We start from the raw sequence: 24328 nt of genomic DNA on the forward strand, positions 1-24328 counted from the left end.
CTGCTCTCCAGACCCTACCTTTGAACCAGAGAGGCTCCAGTGAACAGGGATAGCTCCCAGAGGTCCCAGCACAGCCAGCTTTAAGAAGGCCAAGTGCTGGGGCCTGATCTTGGGTCCCAACAACCCCAGGTAGACTCCAGACTGAACCCCTCCAGCTGCTCCTCCCCAGCCCTGCTCTCCAGACCCTACCTTTGAACCAGAGAGGCTCCAGTGAACAGGGATAGCTCCCAGAGATCTCAGCACAGCCAGCTTTAAGAAGGCCAAGTGCTGGGGCCTGATCTTGGGGCCCAACAACCCCAGGTAGACTCCAGACTGAACCCCCCCCAGCTGCTCCTCCCCAGCCCTGTGCTCTGGACCCTTCTCCCACTCTGTTGCCCTTCTCTGGAGCTGCTCCAGCCCTCAAATGTCCTCCTTGGGAGTGAGGGGCCCAAAACTGAGCCCAGGCTTCAAGGTGTGGCCTCCCTGGTGCCAAGTACAGGGGGCTCATCCCTGCCTTACCCCTGCTGAGCCAGGCCAGAATGCTGGAGGCCTCCTTGGCCCCCTGGGCACAGCCTGGCTCACCATCAGCTGCTGTCAGCCAGCACCCCCAGCTCCTTCCTTGCCAGGCAGTTTGCAGCCACTGCAGCATTTGTGGGGCTGCTGGGACCCAAGTGCAGGGCCCAGCACTTGGCCTTGTTAAACTCCATCCCACTGGCCTGGTCCCATCAATGCAGCCTGCCCAGGTGACTCTGCAGAGCCTTCCTACCCTCAAGCAGATCAACTCTCCTGCTCACCTCAGTGTCAGCTGCAAACTTACAGAGGGTGCCCTCAATCCCTGATAGGGGCACTGAAGAGAAGTGGCCTCAGCTGAAGCCCAGGGGGACACATGCACAGGACAGCCTCTCTTGCCAGAGGAGGGGATCAGGGCACTCCTGGTGTGGTCCTGTGGGGGCTTTTGTTGGCTGCTCTACAAGCCACTGGCTTTTTCCTGATTTCATAGCTGAAGCTCACTCTTGAGGCTGCCCATGATGCCAGCTGCACTCTCTGGAGAGGGAGAAACACCCTCCTGAAATGATGATTTTGGGACCTGAGTAAACCAGACACCCAGAAACAGGCTTTCACAAACTGTTCCTGCTGGCCTCAAAGCTTTGCCATGCTCAGGGTAGGATAGGACAGGATAGGACAGGACAGGACAGGGTAGGACAGGACAGGATAGGATAGGGCAGGATAGGGCAGGGCAGGGTAGGGTAGGGTAGACCAGGTTGGAAGAGACCTTTGAGATCATCCAGTCCAACCTCTCCCCCAGCACCATCTGATCAACTCAACCATGGCACCAAGGGCCTCAGCCAGGCTCTTCCTAAACACCTCCAGGGATGGGGACTCCACCACCTCCCTGGGCAGCACATCCCAATGGCCAATCTCTCTGGCTGGGAAGAACTTTCTCCTCACCTCCAGCCTAAACCTCCCCTGGCACAGCTTGAGACTGTGTCCTCTTGTTCTGGGGCTGGGTGCCTGGGAGAAGAGACCAACCCCCACCTGGCTACAGCCTCCCTTCAGGGAGTCAAAGAGAGCAAGAAGGTCTCCCCTGAGCCTCCTCTTCTGCAGGCTAAGCAACCCCAGCTCCCTCAGCCTCTCCTCCCAGGGCTGTGCTCCAGACCCCTCCCCAGCTTTGTTGCCCTTCTCTGGACACCTTCCAGCAGCTCAACCTCTTTCCTGACCTGAGGGACCCAGAACTGGACACAGGACTCCAGGTGTGGCCTCAGCAGTGCTGAGCACAGGGCACAATGACCTCCCTGCTCCTGCTGGCCACACTGTTCCTGATGCAGGCCAGGATGCCATTGGCCTTCTTGGCCACTTGGGCACACTGCTGCCTCATGTTCAGCTGCTGTCAACCAGCACCCCCAGGTCCCTCTCTGCCTGGCTGCTCTCAGCCACTCTGCCCCCAGCCTGTAGCACTGCCTGGGGTTGCTGTGGCCAATGTGCAGCACCTGGCACTTGGATGTGTTCAATCTCCTGCCCTTGGCCTCTGCCCATCTGCCCAGCCTGGCAAGGTCCCTCTACAGAGCCTCTCTACCCTCCAGCAGATCAACTCCTGCCCCCAGACAACATCTCCACCTTCATGTCAAAGAAATGGAATCAAGCACAGCTATTGTTTGCTGGGAGCTGGGCACTCCAAGGTCACTTCTTTCACCTGCAGCCTACCAAAAGAGTTCATCTGCCTGAAGGGACCAGGAGGAAGGAGACCTCTGATGGCTGCTCTGATACTTGCAGACTGAGCAGAGAGGGAAGTGAAGCTGGCAGCAGAATTGAAGTGTGCAAAGCAATTTGAGACTCTCTTCTCTCCACACTGATCCAGTGTCAATCATGGGATGGGCTGGGCTGGAAGGGACCTCCAGAGCTCACCCAGCCCAACCTCCCTGCAGCCAGCAGGGACCTCCCCAACCACATCAGGCTGCCCAGGGCCTCATCCAGCCTCACCTTGAATACCTCTGGGGAAGGAGCCTCAACCACCTCCCTGGGCAGCCTGTGCCAGTGTTCCATGGCCACTGCCATGGGTGCCTTGCTTCTGAAGGAAGCAGGAGGTCTGACAGACAAGCCAGACCCATGTCTGTAGGCAGTCTGCTCCCTCCCAGGGTGGTGATGTGAGGAGGAAGCTTCCTTCCCTAGTGCAGCCCTCAGCCCACTCTCCACTGCTGAGCTTTCAGCTAGGTGGTGATGAAGGAGCAACAAGAAGTCCAAAGTAATGAAGAGAGAGTGGCTGGAAACTGCCCAGCAGGGAAAGCTCTGGGGGGGTTGGTCTGCAGCTGGCTGTTCCACCACCCTCAGAGCAAAGAACTTCTTCCTCACATCCAATCCCAATCTGCTCTGCTCTGGTTTGAAGCCATTGCCCCTGCTCCTGTCCCTGCAGGCCTTTGCCAACAGTCTCTCTGCAGCCTTCTTGCAGCCCCCTTCAGGTCCTGGCAGGCTGCTCTTAGGTCTCCCCAGAGCCTTCTCCTCTCCAGGCTGAACACCCCCAGCTCCCTCAGCCTGGCCTCACAGCAGAGCTGCTCCAACCCCCTGAGCATTCCCATGGCCTCCTCTGGAGCCTCTCCATCAGCTCCAGGTCCTTGCTGTGCTGAGGGCTCCAGCCCTGCCCCCAGCACTGCAGGTGAGGTCTCCCCAGAGCAGAGCAGAGCGGCAGAATCACCTCTCTGGCTCTCTGGCAATGCTGCCTTGGATGCAGCCCACATTGTGCAGCTCTCTCTGAGCTCTCCCCAAGAGCTGCCAGCTGCACCCTGACAAACCACATCCTGGGCTGACTTTCCAAGGAGCACACACAGGACTGGAGTGAGGCTGGGCAAGGGGAGCTCAGGAAGCTACCTTCCCAATTCTTGGCAGAAAATGGACTCTGGAAGTCCCATGGGGCCTTAAAAGCCAGCTGAGAGTTCATTTTTGCCCCTCCAGACCTAGCTCTAACATTCTCCACATCTCAGTTCCCCATCAATTCATACCAAATCTATCTCCCTGGTCAATAAAGTGCCCAGGATGACAGATCCTGCTTCATACTTCAATGCAGCTCTTTCCTGCTGGCCAAAAGCTGTCACCTACCTCTTCCAGCCACTGCAAGAAGAACATGGCTGAGTCCCAGCCCCCTGACCTGACCACCACACTCTTCACAGAGTAAATCCACACTCAAATAAAAGCTCTCTTCTGCTGAGGATGAAGGATTGAAGCAACCAATGACAGCATCCAGAGCAGCAAAGCTCACCAGCAAGAGCTGGCATCAGCTGGAGGCAAGTAGAAGACACAACCTCCCTGGGCAGCCTGCTCCAGGCCTCCAGCACCCTCACACCAAAGAGCTTTCCCTCACCTTCAGATGGAAGCTCCTTGGGTCCCAGTCTTTGCCTGTTACCCTCTGTGCTACCATTGGGCACCACAGCAGAGAGCCTGGCTCCAAGACCACAGAATGGTTTGGGCTGGGAGTGAACTCAAAGTTCCAAGGCCCCTACCATGGACTTCCTCCTAGCCCAGGTTGCTCAAGCCCACATCCAGCCTGGCTTTGAGCACTTTCAGGCCTGGAGCCTCCTCAGCTTGTCAGGGCAGCCTGTGGCAGTGCCTCACCACTCTGATGGGGAAGAATTGCTTCCTAATGGCTAATCTAAATCCAGGTTCTTCCAGCTGAAAGCCATCAGCCCTGATCCTGTCCCTGACTGCCTCTGCCAGAAGATCTGATAATGGTGAGGATGAAGAGAGAGGGTTGAATGAGGAGGAGCAGAGGGCTGGAGCTGCTCTGCTCTGGAGACAGCCTGAGAGAGTTGGGGCTGTGCAGGCTGGAGAGGAGAAGGCTCCCAGGAGACCTCATTGTGGCCTTCCAGGATCTGCAGGGGGCTCCAGGAAAGCTGGGGAGGGACTTTGGAGGGTGTCAGGGAGGGACAGGACTGGGGGGGATGGAGCACAACTAGAAGTGGGGAGATTGAGATTGGCTGTGAGGAAGAAGTTGTTGCCCAGGAGGGTGGTGAGAGCCTGGCACAGGTTGCCCAGGGTGGAAGCCTCCTGCCTGGAGGTGTTTGCAGCCAGGCTGGAGGTGGCTGTGAGCAACCTGCTGTGGTGTGAGGTGTCCCTGCCCATGGCAGGGGGTTGGGACTGGCTGAGCCCTGAGCTCCCTTCCAAGCCTGCCAGTTCTGTGGCTCTCTGAAGGCTCCAGGTCTCACAGGAGGGTACAGCAGCTGCTTCTGCATTCTCACAGCCAGTTGGATGAACCTCCCCTCCAACCCCAAACCACAGCCTGGTGAATCCCATCTCAGCACAGGCCAGCCTCTCACCTGCCTCTGCATCTCCTCAACCTGTCTCTGAGGCACACTCTGCAGGATGCTGTACATCTCATGCATCTTCTCCTCAGGGATGACAACAGAAGCCCTGCAGGCAAAACAAACCAAACCCAGCAGCAGATAAGCCACAAACCAAACAGTAAGATGAGAAGAAAGAAGCTCTCCATGAAGATGTCCAACTGCTTCTCCACCCCAGTATCCTGCCCCAGCCTAACAAGACACAGCTAGAAAACACCAGCAGTGTTTGCTCCCTCATTTATTCTTCTGCAGCACTTCCTCCTCACCCCCAGCCACTTCCTTCCCTCCCCACCCTGGCCCCTCCTTCCCTTCTTTCCTTCCCTCCTCCCTCCTTCCTCTCTTCCCTTCTCCCTCCCTCCCTCACCCAGGTCCCCTCCCTCCTTCCCCAGCCCCTCCTGAGTTCCTTCCCCACCCCAGCCCCCTCCTCCCAGCCTGGTCCAGGGCTGGACCAGCAGTTCAGGGCAGAAGTTGTTCCTCATGTCCAACCTAGGCCTCCCCTGACACTACCTGAGGCTGCTTCCTCTGGTTTCCTTGCTTGCTGCCTTAGAAACAACCTGACCTCCACCTGGCTGCAGCCTCCTCTCAGGGAGCTGCAGAGAGCAATGAGGTCTCCCCTCAGCCTCCTCTTCCTCAGGCTGAACACCCCCAGCTCCCTCAGCTGCTCCTCCCCAGCCCTGTGCTCCAGCCCCTTCCCCAGCTTCCCTGCCCTTCTCTGGCCACACTCCAGCTGCTCAGTGTCCATCCTGGAGTGTGGGGCCTGAACCTGAACCCAGCATTCAAGGGGTGGCCTCAGCAGTGCCAGGCACAGGAAGACAATCCCTGCCCTGCTCCTGCTGCCCACACTCTTGCTGATCCAGGCCAGGCTGCTGGTGGCTTTCTTGGCCCCCTGGGCACACTGCTGCCTCACCTTCAGCTGACTGTTGACCACCACCCCCAGGGTGTTTCTCTGCTGGGCAGTTTGCAGCCACCCTGCCCCAGGCCTGAAGCCAGCCCAGCCCTCAAGGAATTGAAGCAACAAAGCAAGCCTGGCTGAGAGCTCCTCCAGCAGCTCCAGGACAACCAGATGCTGCCAGCTCTGCCTCCTTTTCCTTCTCTCACTGTGCTGGATGCCCAATGTCCCAAGGGCCAAGCCTGCAGCAACCCTCCTCTCCCCTCTGCCCCCTGCCACCCCCAGCACGCTCATCACCCAGCTTCCAGCCCGTGCAGCAAGGTGCCTGCTGCAGGGGCCTGGGGGGCACCAGTCAGGCTACCAACCTCTTCCAGTCCAGAACCTCAGAGAAGGGCAGGATGTAGGAGTCAGCAATGATGACAGGCACACAGCCAGCCTGCAGCACGTCGCTCAGCACGGCCTGCCCCAGGCGGGCCCCACGCAGCACCACGCAGAAGGTGGACTCCTGGCAGCACAGGGGGAGGCAAAGCAAGGAGGTGTTGAGGCTGGCACTGAGCCGCCCTGCCTGTCCCCCCAGGCCAGGGCAGCTCAGCCCTGCAGAGGGCACAGGAGGAAGTGATGTCCCAAACCCAACTGCAGAAGGCATTTGACAGCTGTGCTGCTGTTCTCAGAGGTGAGGTAAGGAAGCAGCATGGCCTGCACCCAGCCCTGGGAGCTCCACAGACAGCAGGCCCAGCACCCAGGCAGAAAGCAGTCTGCAGAGGCTCAGAGGTGAAGCACTGATGGACCAAATAACCTTTCACAGCATCACAGAATGGTCTGGGTTGGAAGGGACCTCCAAAGGGCATCCAGCCCAGCCTCCCTGCAGCCAGCAGGGACCTCCCCAGCCAGAGCAGGCTGCCCAGGGCCCTGTCCAGCCCCATCCTGAAAATCTCCAGGGAAGGAGCCTCAACTGCTTCCCTGGGCAGCCTGTGCCAGTGTTCCACTAACCTCATGGTAAGGAACTTGTTCCTAGGTGCAGCAGCATGTGGTGTGTCCCTGGGTGAGCCAAGGAGCAGAATGAACACCATGCTCACCAGCTCTGCCAGCCCCATCATCATGTAGGGTCAGGGTAACAGGCTGAGAGCTGGGCATTATGAGCCAGCAAGGGACAGGACAAGGGGCAGTGGGCACAAAGTGGAACCCAGGAGGTTCCATCTGAACAGGAGGAGAAACTTCTTTGTTGTGAGGGTTGTCCTGGCCAAGAAGGACAATGGTCTCCTGGGCTGCATGAAGGAGAGTGTGGCCAGCAGGTCAAGGGAGGCTCTCCTTCCCCTCCACTCTGCCCTACTGAGGCCACAGATGGAGGACTGGGGGCAGGTCTGGGCTCCCCAGTTCAAGAGAGAAAGGCAACTACTGCAGAGTCTCCAATGCAAATACAGAGCTGCTGAGGGGCCTGGAGCAGCTCTGGGAGCAGCAAAGGCTGAGAGCCCTGGGGCTGAGAGCCTGCAGAAGAGCAGCCCCAGAGGGGAGCTGAGCAATGCTCAGCAAGAGCTGAAGGAGCTGTGGGGGGCAAGAGGCTGGGGTCAGACTCTGCTCAGTGGTGCCCAGGGACAGGACAAGAGGCAATGAGCACAAACTGGAGCCCAGGAGGTTCCATCTGAATGTGAGGAGAAACTTCTTTGTTGTGAGGGTGCTGGAGGCCTGGAGCAGGCTGCCCAGAGAGGTTGTGGAGTCTCCTTGTGGGAAGAGCTTCCAACCCCCCCTGGGCATTGTGCTCCTGGGCAAGCTGCTGTGGGTACTGAGGTCCCCTGAGCCTCCTCTTCTCCAGGCTAAGCAACCCCAGCTCCCTCAGCCTCTCCTCCCAGGGCTGTGCTCCAGACCCCTCCCCAGCTTTGTTGCCCTTCTCTGGACACCTTCCAGCAGCTCAACCTCTTTCCTAACCTGAGGAGCCCAGAACTGGACACAGGACTCAAGGTGTGGCCTGAGCAGTGCTGAGCACAGGGCACAATGACCTCCCTGCTCCTGCTGGCCACACTGTTCCTGATGCAGGCCAGGATGCCCTTGGCCTTCTTGGCCACCTGGGCACACTGCTGGCTCATGTTCAGCTGCTGTTGTGCAGCTGTAAAGAACAGACCAACCCAGCCAGTGGAATGCAAATAAAACAGCACAATCCAAGAGACCTGAAGCAATCCCTCACTCTCCTCAGGCAGAGCAGTGTTCAGCCTTGGGCAATGACCTCCAGGGGGGAAACAATGATGATGCCTTAACTCAGAGGTATGACCTGCAAGGAGAGACTGACTGCACCAATGCTACCTGCTCTGAAGGGCTGAGGGATGAGGGCTGAAGGAAGCTTCAGAGCTATTCAAAGTCATTGGAGAGGGGAAGAACATCATCCACTTATGTCTGTGACACAAAAGGCCCTGAGCAAGCTGATCCAGTCAGAGATCTGGATGTGTTCCTGTGTGACCTGTGCTAGGCTCTGATCCTGCTCTGGCAGAGGGTTGAACAGGATGACCTTTGAGAATCCCTTCTGATGCATTCTATCACAGGCTCACAGGATGTCAGGGCTTGAAAAGGACCCAAAGAGATCATTGAGTCCAAGCCCCTGCCAGAGCAGGAGCAGAGAACCCAGCACAGGGCACACAGGAACACATCCAGACAGGGCTGGGAAGGCTCCAGAGAAGGAGACTCCACAACCTCTCTGGGCAGCCTGCTCCAGGGCTCTGGGACCCTCACAGGGCAGAAGTTCCTCCTCATGTTGAGCTGGAACCTCCTGGGCTGCAGTTTCTATCCATTGCCCCTTGGCCTATCCCAGGGTGCAGCTGAGCAGAGCCTGTCCCTGTCCCCTCCCTCCTGACCCCCAGCCCTCAGCTATTGATAGACATTGATCAGATCCCTCTCAGCCTTCTCCTCTGCAGACTGAACAGCCCCAGGGCTCTCAGCCTCTCCTCCCCAGGCAGTGCTGCAGTCCCTTCAGCATCCTTGGAGCCTCCCTTGGACTCTCTCCAGCAGATCCCTGTCCCTCCTGAACTGGGGAGCCCAGAGCTGGATGCAATCTTCCAGGTGAGGTCTCCCCAGGGCAGAGCAGAGGGGGAGGAGAACCTCCCTGGCTCTGCTGGCCACACTCCTCTGAATGCAGCCCAGGACCCCCTTGGCCTTCTTGGCCCCCAGGGCACATTGCTGCCCCATGGATAACAAACAGCCCTGAGTTTAAACTGCAGCAGAGGAGCCTCAGGCTGCAGGCAGGGACTGCAGCTGCCACTGAGGAACTTTGCTAACCCTTGCAACAGGCATGCAGAGGCCAGCTGCACCAGGGAGGATAAAGGCCAAGCCAGGATTATCCCTAAAGTCTAAGAGAGAACAATGATGAAGTGGAGAAAGGGCTCCCACAGCTAAGAAAGCTTCTCCTGCCTGAGCTCTCTGGCCTGAGGAAGAGTCAGGAGGCTCAGCAGGGCAGCAAAGCATCAAAGGGACTGGGCAGCACAGGAGCTTTGCTGGCTCTGCACTTCTCTCCCAGGGCTGCCCTAAGCCCCACTGACTAGGGCAAGCCTGGAAAATCCTCCCCCTCTGCTCAGGCCACAGCTGGAGTAATGTGGCCAGCTCTGCACCCCTCAGGTCAAGGACCTCAGGGAACTGCTTGAGAATCCAGCCCAGAGGCACAGAGCTGCTGCAGGCAGTGGAACATCTCCCTGTGAGCACAGGCTGAGGCAGCTGGGGCTGGGAGCAGAGCAGCCTGAGGGCTGCCCTCAGTGCTGGGGATAAAGATGTGCAGGGCTGGAGCCAGGCTCTGCTCAGGGATGGCCAAGGGCAGCACAAGGGGCACTGGGGGCAGGCTGGAGCAGAGGAGGTGCCAGGGGAACAGAAGGGAAACCTTTGTCCCTGTGAGGGTGCTGGAGCCTGGAGCAGGCTGCCCAGAGAGGCTGTGGAGTCTGCTCTGGAGCCTTTCCAACCCCCCCTGGATGTGTTCTGTGTGCCCTGCCCTGGGTGCTCTGCCCTGGCAGGGGGCTTGGACTGGGTGATCTCTGGAGCTGCCTTCCAACCCCAAAAGTTCTCCAAACCTTCTCCAAGAGAGGCCTGCAAGCAGGAAGCATTTAGCAGCCCAAGAGCCTGGCTGGTGGGAAGCCTGGAAAGAAAGGCAGGGCTGGAAGTGATGAGCTGCAATTGCAGCTCTCCTCCCCCCACACTCCCAGGCAGGAAGAGAAGAAGAAGGGTGCTGGGAATGGCAGGAGCAGAGAGAATCCCCACAACACTTTAACCACTGCCTGGCTGGATCCCTCCCCAGCAGGTGGAGGAGACTCTGGGACTGTCTGGAGGAGGAGGGAAAGGAGGAGCAGAAAAGACAAAGGAAAGGGAAAGGCAGCAGGCCAGATGTGGCCACAGCTGCTGCCCTGCCCAGATAAGCATTTTTCCTGTCTAGACAAAGGTTCCTATAAATACCTCTCCTCCCACCAGCACTCTTATCAGCCAGACATTCCACAGCCCCAGCAGGGCTCTGCAGGGGGAGAGCACTGCAACAGCCTGGGCGCTGCCAGCTGTGCCCTGCCTCAGGAGCCTCCCAGCCAGCAGGGCACAGAGAGGGAGGGATGCCCTCTGACTTGCTGCCCTGCAGCAGCCCAGCCTGCAGGTGCCAAGGAACAAGGCAGATGTTGGGTCCTTGGGGCTGACAGTTTCAGACCCAGGGTGACCCCTGGCTCCCTCTCCTCCCTCTCCTCCTGCAGGCATCTCAAACACATTCCCCATGAAACACAGCAGGAGGGGGGGGAAGCCTTGGCCTCCCCTCAGCTTGTCTGCTGTTCTCTCAGCCCTTGGTGAGGCTCACAAGAGGGGGGGAGGGGAAGGCTGGTGGCCACAAGCAAGAGCTGAGTGGCATCACTCACTCCACCCCGGGCCCAGGCACCTCCCTGACACTGAGCTGCCAGGAGACACAGGGGCTGGGAATGTCCCTCCAGGTTTCACTGACACATCAAAAGGACTCTGCCAGCTGGGCCAAGGCCACACAACACATTTCATCACCTAGATGTTTGCCTAGCTGCACACTGACAAGGCCCCCAGTTCAGGCAGTCACCTCACAGAATCAGAGTCATGGAAGCACAGAACCAGCCAGGCTGGAAAAGGCCTCAGAGATCATCCAGCCCAACTTCTCCCCCAGCACCATCTGATCAACTCAGCCATGGCTCCAAGGGCCTCAGCCAGGCTCTTCCTAAACACCTCCAGGGATGGGGACTCCAGCACCTCCCTGGGCAGCACATCCCAAGGGCCAATCTCTCTTGCTGGGAAGAACTTTCTCCTCACCTCCAGCCTGAACCTCCCCTGGCACAGCTTGAGACAGTGTCCTCTTGTTCTGGTGCTGGGTGCCTGGGAGAAGAGCCCAACCCCCACCTGGCTACAACCTCCCTGCAGGGAGTCGGAGAGAGCAAGAAGGTCTCCCCTGAGCCTCCTCTTCTGCAGGCTAAGCAACCCCAGCTCCCTCAGCCTCTCCTCACAGGGCTGTGCTCCAGACCCCTCCCCAGCCTCACTGCCCACCCCCCCCCCCCAATTCTGTGGCCTTTCACTGCTGAGCTGCACATTAAACCCTAGAATCCTGGAGTGGTAGGGGTGGGAAGGGTCCTCTGGAGATCACTGAGCCCAACACCCCCCTGCCAAAGCAGGAGCACCTAGGGCAGGCCACCCAGGAATGCATCCAGCTGGGGCTGGGCAGTCTCCAGAGAAGGAGACTCCACAACCCCCCTGGGCAGCCTGCGGCAGGGGCTCCAGCACCCTTACAGTGCAGAAGTTTCTCCTCATGCTGAGGTGGAACTTGCTCTGTTCCTGCTCACTGCCATCCTTCCTTGGCCTATCACCAACCACCTGGGTGCTTGGGACAGCAACCTACTGGAGAGAGCCCAAGGGAAGGCTGTGAGGATGACTGAGGGACTGCAGCACTGCCTGGGGAGGAGAGGCTGAGAGCCCTGGGGCTGTTCAGTCTGCAGAGGAGAAGGCTGAGAGGGATCTGATCAATGGCTATCAATAGCTGAGGGCTGGGGGTCAGGAGGGAGGGGACAGGGACAGGCTCTGCTCAGCTGCACCCTGGGATAGGCCAAGGGGCAATGGATATAAACTGCAGCCCAGGAGGTTCCAGCTCAGCATGAGGAGGAACTTCTGCCCTGTGAGGCTCCCAGAGCCCTGGAGCAGGCTGCCCAGAGAGGTTGTGGAGTCTCCTTCTCTGGAGCCTTCCCAGCCCTGTCTGGATGTGTTCCTGTGTGCCCTGTGCTGGGTTCTCTGCTCCTGCTCTGGCAGGGGCTTGGACTCAATGATCTCTTTGGGTCCTTTTCAAGCCCTGACATCCTGTGAGCCTGTGATAGAATGCATCAGAAGGGATTCTCAAAGGTCATCCTGTTCAACCCTCTGCCAGAGCAGGATCAGAGCCTAGCACAGGTCACAGAGGAACACATCCAGATCTCTGACTGGATCAGCTTGCTCAGGGCCTTTTGTGTCTTTGGGTCCCTTCCAACCCCTAACACCCTGTGATCTAACCAGCTCTCTGCTTCCCCCCTACAAATCCAGGGACAAGCACTTTGAGGCTCAGTTGAACCTCCCCTCCAGCTGCCAAAGCCTTTCTCTGGTCCTCAGCTCTACCCAGCAAGGCCTGGGCTTCCCTACATGAGAAATCCATCCTGGAGGGTGCAGACTCCAATGTTCTTCCTCAGTACTAAGAAATTTGTGTGACCTCCTCAAGATTCTCCTCCCATTGCTGCTGGATTTGGCAGCTTCTTCCCTATCAAGGTTGAATGTGGTTACCAGGAGACAACCAGGACCAACCTCATGAGCTAGGGAAACACAAACTGCTTCCAAACTGCAGAGGTGCTTCTCAGTTTTGAGTACATCCTTCCTGGCCCTTGTCCTGGTCTGAACTAGGACAAAACTAATCCTGCTCAGGGCTGTGACTTCTCTGCCCACTGAGCACTTGCTGAAGCTCAGGGCAGCTGGGCACAGCCAGGGGCTGCCTCTAGCAGGCAGAAGCCCATGGGGAGAGCTCCTGCCAAGGGCTGGGCTGCAGAAAGGCTCTGCCTGAGCCTTGCTCCTCTGCAGACCGAGGGCAGTGCCACAGCTTGTGCCCCAGCCTGGGGTGCAGGATGGCAGAGGGGGCAGCTGTGGGGAGGAGCAGGCAGGACAGGTGACCCTCAACTGCCCAGCAAGGGACTGCATCCAGGGATGGCTTCTTCAGGAGGCAGCTGAGGGAGCACCAGGCTCAGGTCTCTTCCTCACTGCCTGCTGCCCCTGGGGGACTCTGTTCTGCCTTTGATCTCAATCCACACCTTCCTACCTCCAGCTCCAGAATCCAGCTCCCAGCTCCCATCTGTCTCTGAGTCCAGTCTGGGACTCCCCCAGTGCCTCCCCAGCACCAGTGGTGCCAGTGGTGCCACCATTGCCATCAGGGGCTGGGCTCCACGTTGGTTTGTGTCTCTTGGTCCCTGTTCCATTGGGCTGTTCTTCTCTCCATCCCAGCTGGCTCAGTTTCTTGCCCAGCCCAGCAGTCTCTCTCCCTCCTTCCCTTTGGGCAGGCAGAGAGCCTCTGGCTCTCATCTGGTGGCCCACCCAGCCCTGACCCTTGCCTAGGTAGAGACAGCAGGCAGCAGGATCCTCAGGCATCTCCCAGGGGTGACATGAGGGAAGGGCACACCCAGGGCTGTGTTTGGACAGCCCTTTGCCCGCCCCTGTGATGCATCCACTGCTGCCCAAGGCAGCTGTTCAACATCTTCATCAGTGACACTGAGGAGGGAACAGAGCCTGCTCAGCAAGGTTGCTGATGGTACCAAACTGGGAGCCTTGGCTGAGACACCTGAAGGCTGTGAGGCCATCCAGAGCCTTGGTGACTCTCTTAGGAACCCAGGCAGGATGCCACATCCAAGCTCCCCAACCAGGCACTTCCAGAAGACAGCCAGGACACCACCCACAGCCAGGGACCCCCCTGGCAGCGCCGGCCAGGAGCGGCCCCACGGCCCAGAGCCGAGGGGAAGAGGAGGGTGGAGGAGGAAGAGCCTCACCTGCAGGACCTGAGGGTAGTCATAGAGCCGGTCCTTGTGGCAGCGCTTGCGGGCGGCAGGCACCCCCTGGGAGAGGTTTGAGCACCTGTCCAGCAGCAGGAGCTTGCCCTGGGCCTGGGCCTGCAGCGCCTCCAGCTCGGCGCGGTACTCGGGGTGCAGCGCCGGCTGCGACGACAGCAGCAGGTACCTGCGGGGACTGAGAAGCCGACAGCGGGGTGAGGAGCTGCAGGGGCGCCCTGGCACCGCCCTGGCTGGGTGGGCAGGGCTGGGCAGGGCTGGCAAGGCCCTGCAAGGCCCTCCGGCCCTGCCCGAGGCCGGTGCCAGGCCCCGTGGGCCTCAGCGCCACCACGCTGCCGCCGGTCGATGCCCTCGGGGCTGCGAGTCCATCGCTCCCCTGGCAGCCTGGTTCAGGCTCTGGGAACCCCTTCAGTGAGAGGTTTTCTGCTAATACCCAACCCAAACCTCCCCTGCTGCACCCTGAGGCCCTTTCCTCTCATCCTGTCACTTGCTGCTTGGGAGAGGAGAGCAGCCCCCCGCTGGCTCCAGCCTCCTCGCACAGAGCTGTGGGGGGCAATGAGGTCTCCCCTCAGCCTCCTTTCCTCCAGGCTGAACACCCCCAGCTCCCTCAGCTGCTCCTCAGCAGCCCTGCTCTCCACACCCCTCCCCAGCTTCCTTGCCCTCCTCTGGAGCTGCAGCAGCCCCTCTGTGCTCTTCTTGGAGGGAGGGCCCCGGAATGCAAGCCCTGTCTCAGCAGTACTGAGCACAGGGGCACCAGCACTGCCCCCCTCCTGCTGGCCTCACCCAGGCCAGGCTGCTGCTGGCCTCCTTGGCCACCTCCTGGCTCGTCTTCAGCACCCCCAGGTCCTTTCCCATGAGGCAGTTTCCAGCCCCCCTGCCCCGAGCCCTGAAGCATTCACAGGGCTGTTGTGGGCCACGTCAGGACCAGCACTTGTTGAACCTCTCCCCCCTGGCCTTGCTCAGCTGTCCAGCCTGGCCAGCTCCCTCTGTGGAGGCCCAGAAGAGGGGAGCTGAGCAATGCTCAGCAGGAGATAAAGGGTGAGGGGCAAGAGGCTGGGGCCAGGCTCTGCTCAGTGGTGCCCAGGGACAGGACAAGGGGCAGTGGGCACAAAGTGGAACCCAGGAGGTTCCACCTGAACAGGAGGAGAAACTTCTTTGTTGTGAGGGTGCTGGAGGCCTGGAGCAGGCTGCCCAGAGAGGTTGTGGAGTCTCCTGGTGTGGAGAGCTTCCAACCCCCCCTGGCCATTGAGCTCCTGGGCAAGCTGCTGTGGGTGCCCTGCTTTGGCAGGGGGTTGGACTGGGTGAGCTCCAGAGGCCTCTTCCAACCCCCCCAGCACTGGGATTATGGGATGCTGGGTTCCAAACACTTGGCTGTTTAAACTGAGCCTTGGGATGCTGGGTTCCAAACCCTTGGCTGTTGAAACTGAGCCTTGGGATGCTGGGTTCCAAACCCTTGGCTGTTGAAACTGAGCCTTGGGATGCTGGGTTCCAAACCCTTGGCTGTTGAAACTGAGCCTTGGGATGCTGGGTTCCAAACCCTTGGCTGTTGAAACTGAGCCTTGGGATGCTGGGTTCCAAACCCTTGGCTGTTGAAACTGAGCCTTGGGATGCTGGGTTCCAAACCCTTGGCTGTTGAAACTGAGCCTTGGGATGCTGGGTTCCAAACCCTTGGCTGTTGAAACTGAGCCTTGGGATGCTGGGTCCCAAACCCTTGGCTGTTGAAACTGAGCCTCGGGATGCTGGGTTCCAAACCCTTGGCTGTTGAAACTGAGCCTTGGGATGCTGGGTTCCAAACCCTTGGCTGTTGAAACTGAGCCTTGGGATGCTGGGTCCCAAACCCTTGGCTGTTTAAACTGAGCCTTGGGATGCTGGGTTCCAAACCCTTGGCTGTTTAAACTGAGCCTTGGGATGCTGGGTTCCAAACCCTTGGCTGTTGAAACTGAGCCTTGGGATGCTGGGTCCCAAACCCTTGGCTGTTTAAACTGAGCCTTGGGATGCTGGGTTCCAAACCCTTGGCTGTTTAAACTGAGCCTTGGGATGCTGGGTTCCAAACACTTGGCTGTTTAAACTGAGCCTTGGGATGCTGGGTTCCAAACACTTGGCTGTTTAAACTGAGCCTTGGGATGCTGGGTCCCAAACCCTTGGCTGTTTAAACTGAGCCTTGGGATGCTGGGTTCCAAACCCTTGGCTGTTTAAACTGAGCCTTGGGATGCTGGGTTCCAAACCCTTGGCTGTTGAAACTGAGCCTTGGGATGCTGGGTTCCAAACCCTTGGCTGTTGAAACTGAGCCTTGGGATGCTGGGTTCCAAACCCTTGGCTGTTTAAACTGAGCCTTGGGATGCTGGGTTCCAAACCCTTGGCTGTTGAAACTGAGCCTTGGGATGCTGGGTTCCAAACACTTGGCTGTTGAAACTGAGTCTTGGGATGCTGGGTTCCAAACCCTTGGCTGTTGAAACTGAGCCTTGGGATGCTGGGTTCCAAACCCTTGGCTGTTGAAACTGAGCCTTGGGATGCTGGGTTCCAAACACTTGGCTGTTGAAACTGAGCCTTGGGATGCTGGGTCCCAAACCCTTGGCTGTTTAAACTGAGCCTTGGGATGCTGGGTTCCAAACCCTTGGCTGTTGAAACTGAGCCTTGGGATGCTGGGTTCCAAACACTTGGCTGTTGAAACTGAGCCTTGGGATGCTGGGTTCCAAACCCTTGGCTGTTGAAACTGAGCCTTGGGATGCTGGGTTCCAAACACTTGGCTGTTTAAACTGAGCCTTGGGATGCTGGGTTCCAAACCCTTGGCTGTTGAAACTGAGCCTTGGGATGCTGGGTTCCAAACCCTTGGCTGTTTAAACTGAGCCTTGGGATGCTGGGTTCCAAACCCTTGGCTGTTTAAACTGAGCCTTGGGATGCTGGGTTCCAAACCCTTGGCTGTTGAAACTGAGCCTTGGGATGCTGGGTTCCAAACCCTTGGCTGTTGAAACTGAGCCTTGGGATGCTGGGTTCCAAACCCTTGGCTGTTTAAACTGAGCCTTGGGATGCTGGGTTCCAAACCCTTGGCTGTTGAAACTGAGCCTTGGGATGCTGGGTTCCAAACCCTTGGCTGTTGAAACTGAGCCTTGGGATGCTGGGTTCCAAACCCTTGGCTGTTGAAACTGAGCCTTGGGATGCTGGGTTCCAAACCCTTGGCTGTTGAAACTGAGCCTTGGGATGCTGGGTTCCAAACCCTTGGCTGTTGAAACTGAGCCTTGGGATGCTGGGTTCCAAACCCTTGGCTGTTGAAACTGAGCCTTGGGATGCTGGGTTCCAAACCCTTGGCTGTTGAAACTGAGCCTTGGGATGCTGGGTTCCAAACCCTTGGCTGTTGAAACTGAGCCTTGGGATGCTGGGTCCCAAACCCTTGGCTGTTTAAACTGAGCCTTGGGATGCTGGGTTCCAAACCCTTGGCTGTTGAAACTGAGCCTTGGGATGCTGGGTTCCAAACACTTGGCTGTTGAAACTGAGCCTTGGGATGCTGGGTTCCAAACCCTTGGCTGTTGAAACTGAGCCTTGGGATGCTGGGTTCCAAACACTTGGCTGTTTAAACTGAGCCTTGGGATGCTGGGTTCCAAACCCTTGGCTGTTGAAACTGAGCCTTGGGATGCTGGGTTCCAAACCCTTGGCTGTTTAAACTGAGCCTTGGGATGCTGGGTTCCAAACCCTTGGCTGTTTAAACTGAGCCTTGGGATGCTGGGTTCCAAACCCTTGGCTGTTGAAACTGAGCCTTGGGATGCTGGGTTCCAAACCCTTGGCTGTTGAAACTGAGCCTTGGGATGCTGGGTTCCAAACCCTTGGCTGTTTAAACTGAGCCTTGGGATGCTGGGTTCCAAACCCTTGGCTGTTGAAACTGAGCCTTGGGATGCTGGGTTCCAAACACTTGGCTGTTGAAACTGAGCCTTGGGATGCTGGGTTCCAAACCCTTGGCTGTTGAAACTGAGCCTTGGGATGCTGGGTTCCAAACCCTTGGCTGTTGAAACTGAGCCTTGGGATGCTGGGTTCCAAACCCTTGGCTGTTGAAACTGAGCCTTGGGATGCTGGGTTCCAAACACTTGGCTGTTGAAACTGAGCCTTGGGATGCTGGGTTCCAAACACTTGGCTGTTTAAACTGAGCCTTGACACTGCAGGGTTTTGAAGGCCTCCTTAACGCTGGAGGCAAACAAAGAGGCACCCAGCTGCAAAGGAGGCTCTCACTGCTCTCCCAGCACACCAGATCCTCCTTCCCCTGGTTCTTAGCTAGTTTGTCTTCCTTTCAAAAGGGGTGAGCAGAGTCAGACCACCCCCCACTAAAGGGAAAACACAGCCAGCACCTGCCAGGGAGACCCAAGGGCTGCCCTGGGGGCTGCAGTTCTGCTCCACACGGTGCTGTGTGAAACCTGCAGCTCCAAGCCCACACCCAGGCCCCCCCCTTCAACAGCCACAGCTCCTCTGCTGCCCCTCTCAGCTCTCCCACTCATTTCCATGCTGCTCACTTTAGCTGCTGCAGTTAAAAACACCACCACAAAAATCTACCCAGGGCTCCTTTGTTAAACACCTTCTTGCCCCAAGCCTTCAGCTGCCACCAGCAGCTCTTCAGAACATGTGCAGCACAGGCAGATTTCACATAGAGTCATAGAGGCACAATTATTCAGGCTGGGAAGGGCCTTGAGGGGCACCCAGGCAGTCCAACCATTGATCCAGAACTGCCAGCCCACTGCTACCCACATCCCTCAGCACCACAGCCACACAGCTTTTAACCCCTCCAGGGATGGGCACCCAGCACTGCCAGCTCACTGCTACCCACATCCCTCAGCACCACAGCCACACAGCTTTTAACCCCTCCAGGGATGGGCACCCAGCACTGCCAGCTCACTGCTACCCGGAGGGGATCCGCTGGAGGCTGAGCCCAGAGAGTGGTGGTGAATGGTGCCACAGCCAGCTGGCAGCCAGGCACCAGTGGTGTGCCCCAGGGATCAGTGCTGGGCCCCAGCCTGCTCAATATCTTCATTGATCATCTGGAGGAGGGGATGGAGTCAGTCATCAGTGAATGTGGGGGCAGGAGCTGAGCTCTTAGAGGGCAGAAGGGCTCTGCAGAGGGACCTTGCCAGGCTGGACAGCTGGGCAGAGGCCAACAGGATGGCATTCAACAAGGCCAAGTGCCAGGGGCTGCACTTTGGCCACAGCAACCCCAGGCAGAGCTACAGGCTGGGGTCAGAGTGGCTGAGAGCTGCCAAACAGAGAGGGACCTGGAGGTGCTGATTGACAGCTGCCTAAACATGAGCCAGCAGTGTGCCCAGGGGGCCAAGAAGGCCAAGGGCATCCTGGCCTGCATCAGGAGCAGTGTGGCCAGCAGGAGCAGGGAGGTCATTGTGCCCTGTGCTCAGCACTGCTGAGGCCACACCTTGAGTCCTGTGTCCAGTTCTGGGCTCCTCAGTTTAAGAAGGACATTGAGAGACTTGAAGGTGTCCAGAGAAGGGCAACAAGGCTGGGGAGGGGTCTGGGGCACAGCCCTGGGAGGAGAGGCTGAGGGAGCTGGGGTTGCTTAGCCTGCAGAAGAGGAGGCTCAGGGGTGACCTCATTGCTCTCTACAGCTACCTGAAGGGAGGTTGTAGCCAGGTGGGGGTTGGTCTCTTCTCCCAGGCAACCAGCAGCAGAACAAGAGGACACAGTCTCAAGCTGTGCCAGGGGAGGTTTAGCCTGGAGGTGAGGAGAAAGTTCTTCCCAGAGAGAGTTGTTAGCCATTGGGATGTGCTGCCCAGGGAGGTGGTGGAGTCCCCATCCCTGGGGGTGTTCAAGAGGGGATTGGATGTGGCACTTGGTGCCATGGTCTAGTCATGAGGTCTGTGGTGCCAGGTTGGACTTGATGATCTTTGAGGTCTCTTCCAGCCTTGGTGATTCTGTGAGACTGTGATCCCTCAGCACCACAGCCACACAGCTTTTAATGCCTCCAGGGATGGGCACCCAGCACTGCCAGGTCACCACTGACCATGCCACTCCCAGAGCTTTTCAGTCCCTCCAGGGCTGAGGACTCCAGCACTGCACTGGACAGCCTGGCCCAGGGTCTGGACAGCACTTCCAGGGAATGAATTTTCCCCCTGATGCCCAACCTAAAGCTCCCCTGAACAAACCAACCCCCCTCAGGTCAGCTCTGTCAGAGGGATGTGCCTTGAGACAGGGCAGTAGCTGCAGGTGAACCATGCCAGAAGCCTGCAGGTTTGCTTCTGCAGATGTTTAAACCAAACCTTTGTGTTGTGTCACCATGCTGTGCCACTCAAAAGCCAGCTGCCAAACCTTGCTGGGAAAGCAAGCACAGCCCAGCTCCCAGGGAACAAGCAGCAGAGCACTGGAACAAAGTCAGGCTGAAGGCTGAGCACTGAGCCCTTCCCTGTCACACTCCTCCTCCATGAAGCAATCCAATGCATTTCAAAGGCTGAAAGAGTTGGGATTGCTCAGCCTGGAGAAGAGAAGACTCCAGGGGCACCTCAGAGCTGCCTGCCAGGATGAGAGGAGGGCTACAGGAGAGCTGGAGAGGGGCTTCTTGCACAGGCATGGAGTGACAGAAGGGGTGATGGCCTCACACTGGAAGAAGCTGGGTTTAGATTAGGCATTAGGAAGGAATTCTTCACCAGGAGGGTGGTGAGGCACTGCAACAGGCTGCCCAGGGCAGCTGTGGAGGCTCCAGGCCTGGAAGTGTCCCAGGCCAGGCTGGATGTGGGCTAGCAGAAGGCGTCCCTGCCCATGGCACTACGTGATCCTTAAGGTCCCTTCCAGCCCAAACCATTCTAATTACCCCAGCTCACTGCTACCCCCAGATGGAACCCTGCTCCCCACACAAACCCCCAGAGCTGGAGAGCATGAAGCTGAGCAGAGAGCCAAGAGCAGCAGCAGCAGCTCCCACACAGCAGGCTGCGTCACCCAGCCCCAGAGCAGACAGCTGCCTGCACAGACGGGAGCCACACCACTGCACCTCCCTGCCCCATGCATGCTGAAGCCTATCATCACCCTCCTGCTCTGCAGACACCAAGGCACAAAGCATGCTTTCAGCCTGTGGCACACTGCACCAACACTTGAGATCTGTGGAGAATCAATTGGGGCTCAGGCCAGGCCGAGGCAGCCGCGGCAGCAGCGCGAGCAGGGCGAAGGCTGAGGGCAGAGCAAACCACTGCTGAGGGCACAGCAAACCACTGCTGAGGGCACAGCAAACCACTGCTGAGGGCACAGCAACACTGCTGAGGGCACAGCAAACCACTGCTGAGGGCACAGCAAACCACTGCTGAGGGCACAGCAAACCACTGCTGAGGGCACAGCAAACCACTGCTGAGGGCACAGCAAACCACTGCTGAGGGCACAGCAAAGCACTGCTGAGGGCAGAGCAAACCACTGCTGAGGGCACAGCAAACCACTGCTGAGGGCAGAGCAAACCACTGCTGAGGGCACAGCAAACCACTGCTGAGGGCACAGCAACACTGCTGAGGGCACAGCAAACCACTGCTGAGGGCACAGCAAACCACTGCTGAGGGCACAGCAAAGCACTGCTGAGGGCACAGCAAACCACTGCTGAGGGCAGAGCAAACCACTGCTGAGGGCAGAGCAAAGCACTGCTGAGGGCAGAGCAAACCACTGCTGAGGGCACAGCAAACCACTGCTGAGGGCACAGCAAACCACTGCTGAGGGCAGAGCAAACCACTGCTGAGGGCACAGCAAACCACTGCTGAGGGCAGAGCAAACCACTGCTGAGGGCACAGCAAACCACTGCTGAGGGCAGAGCAAACCACTGCTGAGGGCACAGCAAACCACTGCTGAGGGCACAGCAAACCACTGCTGAGGGCACAGCAACACTGCTGAGGGCACAGCAAACCACTGCTGAGGGCACAGCAAACCACTGCTGAGGGCACAGCAAACCACTGCTGAGGGCACAGCAAACCACTGCTGAGGGCACAGCAAACCACTGCTGAGGGCACAGCAAAGCACTGCTGAGGGCAGAGCAAACCACTGCTGAGGGCACAGCAAACCACTGCTGAGGGCAGAGCAAACCACTGCTGAGGGCACAGCAAACCACTGCTGAGGGCACAGCAACACTGCTGAGGGCACAGCAAACCACTGCTGAGGGCACAGCAAACCACTGCTGAGGGCACAGCAAAGCACTGCTGAGGGCACAGCAAACCACTGCTGAGGGCAGAGCAAACCACTGCTGAGGGCAGAGCAAAGCACTGCTGAGGGCAGAGCAAACCACTGCTGAGGGCAGAGCAAACCACTGCTGAGGGCACAGCAAACCACTGCTGAGGGCACAGCAAACCACTGCTGAGGGCACAGCAAACCACTGCTGAGGGCACAGCAAACCACTGCTGAGGGCACAGCAAACCACTGCTGAGGGCACAGCAAACCACTGCTGAGGGCAGAGCAAACCACTGCTGAGGGCAGAGCAAACCACTGCTGAGGGCACAGCAAACCACTGCTGAGGGCACAGCAAACCACTGCTGAGGGCACAGCAAACCACTGCTGAGGGCACAGCAAACCACTGCTGAGGGCACAGCAAACCACTGCTGAGGGCACAGCAAACCACTGCTGAGGGCACAGCAAACCACTGCTGAGGGCACAGCAAACCACTGCTGAGGGCACAGCAAACCACTGCTGAGGGCACAGCAAACCACTGCTGAGGGCAGAGCAAACCACTGCTGAGGGCACAGCAAACCACTGCTGAGGGCAGAGCAAACCACTGCTGAGGGCACAGCAAACCACTGCTGAGGGCACAGCAAACCACTGCTGAGGGCACAGCAAACCACTGCTGAGGGCACAGCAAACCACTGCTGAGGGCACAGCAAACCACTGCTGAGGGCACAGCAAACCACTGCTGAGGGCACAGCAAACCACTGCTGAGGGCACAGCAAACCACTGCTGAGGGCACAGCAAACCACTGCTGAGGGCACAGCAAACCACTGCTGAGGGCACAGCAAACCACTGCTGAGGGCACAGCAAACCACTGCTGAGGGCACAGCAAACCTGCTGCAGAACAAGCAAGCAGCTCTGCACAGAAGCACCTGGGAGGGCTGCTGGACAAGTGCACCATCAGCCAGCAATGTGCCCTCGTGGGCCAAGGCCTCCAAGGGGCATTCAGAAGAGTGTGGCCAGCAGGCCGAGGGAGGTTCTCCTCCCCCTCCACTCTGAACTGGAGAATCCACAGCTGGGTCCAGTTGGGGGCCCCCAGTTCAAGAGAGAAAGGGAACTACTGGAGAGAGCCCAGGGAGGGGTCTTGAAGATGCTGAGGAGCCTGGAGCAGCTCTGGGAGCAGCAAAGGCTGAGAGCCCTGGGGCTGAGAGCCTGCAGCAGAGCAGCCCCAGAAGGGAGCTGAGCAATGCTCAGCAAGAGCTGAAGGAGCTGTGGGGGGCAAGAGGCTGGGGCCAGGCTCTGCTCAGTGGTGCCCAGGGACAGCACAAGGGGCAGTGGGCACAAAGTGGAACCCAGGAGGTTCCATCTGAACAGGAGGAGAAAATTCTTTGCTGTGAGGGTGCTGGAGGCCTGGAGCAGGCTGCCCAGAGAGGTTGTGGAGTCTCCTGGTGTAGAGAGCTTCCAATCCCCCCTGGCCATTGTGCTCCTGGGCAAGCTGCTGTGGGTGCCCTGCTTTAGCAGGGGCTTAGAGTGGATGATCCCCAGAGGTCCCTTCCAACCCCAGCCATGCTGGGAGCCTGAGCATTTTCTCCTGCAGCACCTTCCTTGGAGCAGCCAAGAGCAAGAGCATTGCCCTCACCAGAGGGGAAGCTGCAGCAGAGGAACTCTGTGTCCCCCACAGGGGCAGCACATTCTCAGTCACAGCTTTCAACCTGAGGGACTCCTGCTCTTCACAGGACATTGGCAGAAGAAGAAATAGAAAGCACCTACAGTTTCAGACTTCATCTTCACTAAGTGGATACAACCTTCACCCTCCCTGCCTCAGCCTGCTTTTAATCCCCACCAGAGCTAAGTAAGACCTTGCTCCAGCCACAGCTTTCAGCTGAGTCAGTAAGAATCTCCTGAGCGATTCAAGGAGCAGGCTCCCAGAATCAACTCAGCCACATCTTGCAGGCTTCCACCTCCCCTTGGTTCTGAAGATGTGAACAGATTAGGCACAGCACCACTTTAAAGGCCTTCTCTTAATGGCTCATTACAAGCCCTGCTGTGGCTGGGGCTTTGTGTCCCACTGTCCTGCTGCAGCCCCAGCTGGGAGGGCAGGGTGGTGTTCATGTCTGTGTTCATGTCTCACTTCATTCCTTTGGGATAAAGGAAGAAGAAAGCTCTGGGTCTAACTGTTGCCATCAACAAATCAGCACTCTGCAATGGTTTCAGGGATGGGCCTTCTGCCACCTCTCTGGGCAACCTGGGCCAGGGCTGCCCCCTACCCTCACTGTGAAAAATGCCTTCCTTCCCTCCAGTCTGAATCTCCCTCTTTCAGCTCAAGCCACCCCCACCTTGTCCTGTCACAACAGGGCCCTTGCTCACAAGCCTGAACCCAGCTCTCTGACTGCCTCCTTTGAGGGCTGAAAGGCCACCAGCTCTCCCCAGAGCTGTCCCTTCACCACACAGAAGCAGCACTGATCTGCTGGATGGCAGGGAGGCTCCACAGAGGGATCAGG

At 58.3% G+C, this 24328-nt stretch overlaps 1 protein-coding gene across 2 annotated transcripts in view; it reads right to left on the reverse strand.

Moving 5' to 3' along the window:
* The window catches only part of EXT2 (exostosin glycosyltransferase 2), a 105913-nt gene that overhangs the window by 70041 nt on the left and 11544 nt on the right, over window positions 1-24328 (reverse strand). For both annotated transcript variants that reach the window (XM_054161415.1, XM_054161414.1), the window contains exons 4-6: window positions 13701-13896; window positions 6060-6199; window positions 4782-4875 (exon numbers count right to left, since the gene is read on the reverse strand). In XM_054161415.1, coding sequence (XP_054017390.1) covers window positions 4782-4875; window positions 6060-6199; window positions 13701-13896 — 430 coding nt within the window. The remainder of the gene's footprint in view (window positions 1-4781; window positions 4876-6059; window positions 6200-13700; window positions 13897-24328) is intronic.

This window comes from Dryobates pubescens, chromosome 5 (assembly GCF_014839835.1).
Source record: "Dryobates pubescens isolate bDryPub1 chromosome 5, bDryPub1.pri, whole genome shotgun sequence".
In the NCBI taxonomy this organism is placed as follows: Eukaryota; Metazoa; Chordata; class Aves; order Piciformes; family Picidae; genus Dryobates; species Dryobates pubescens.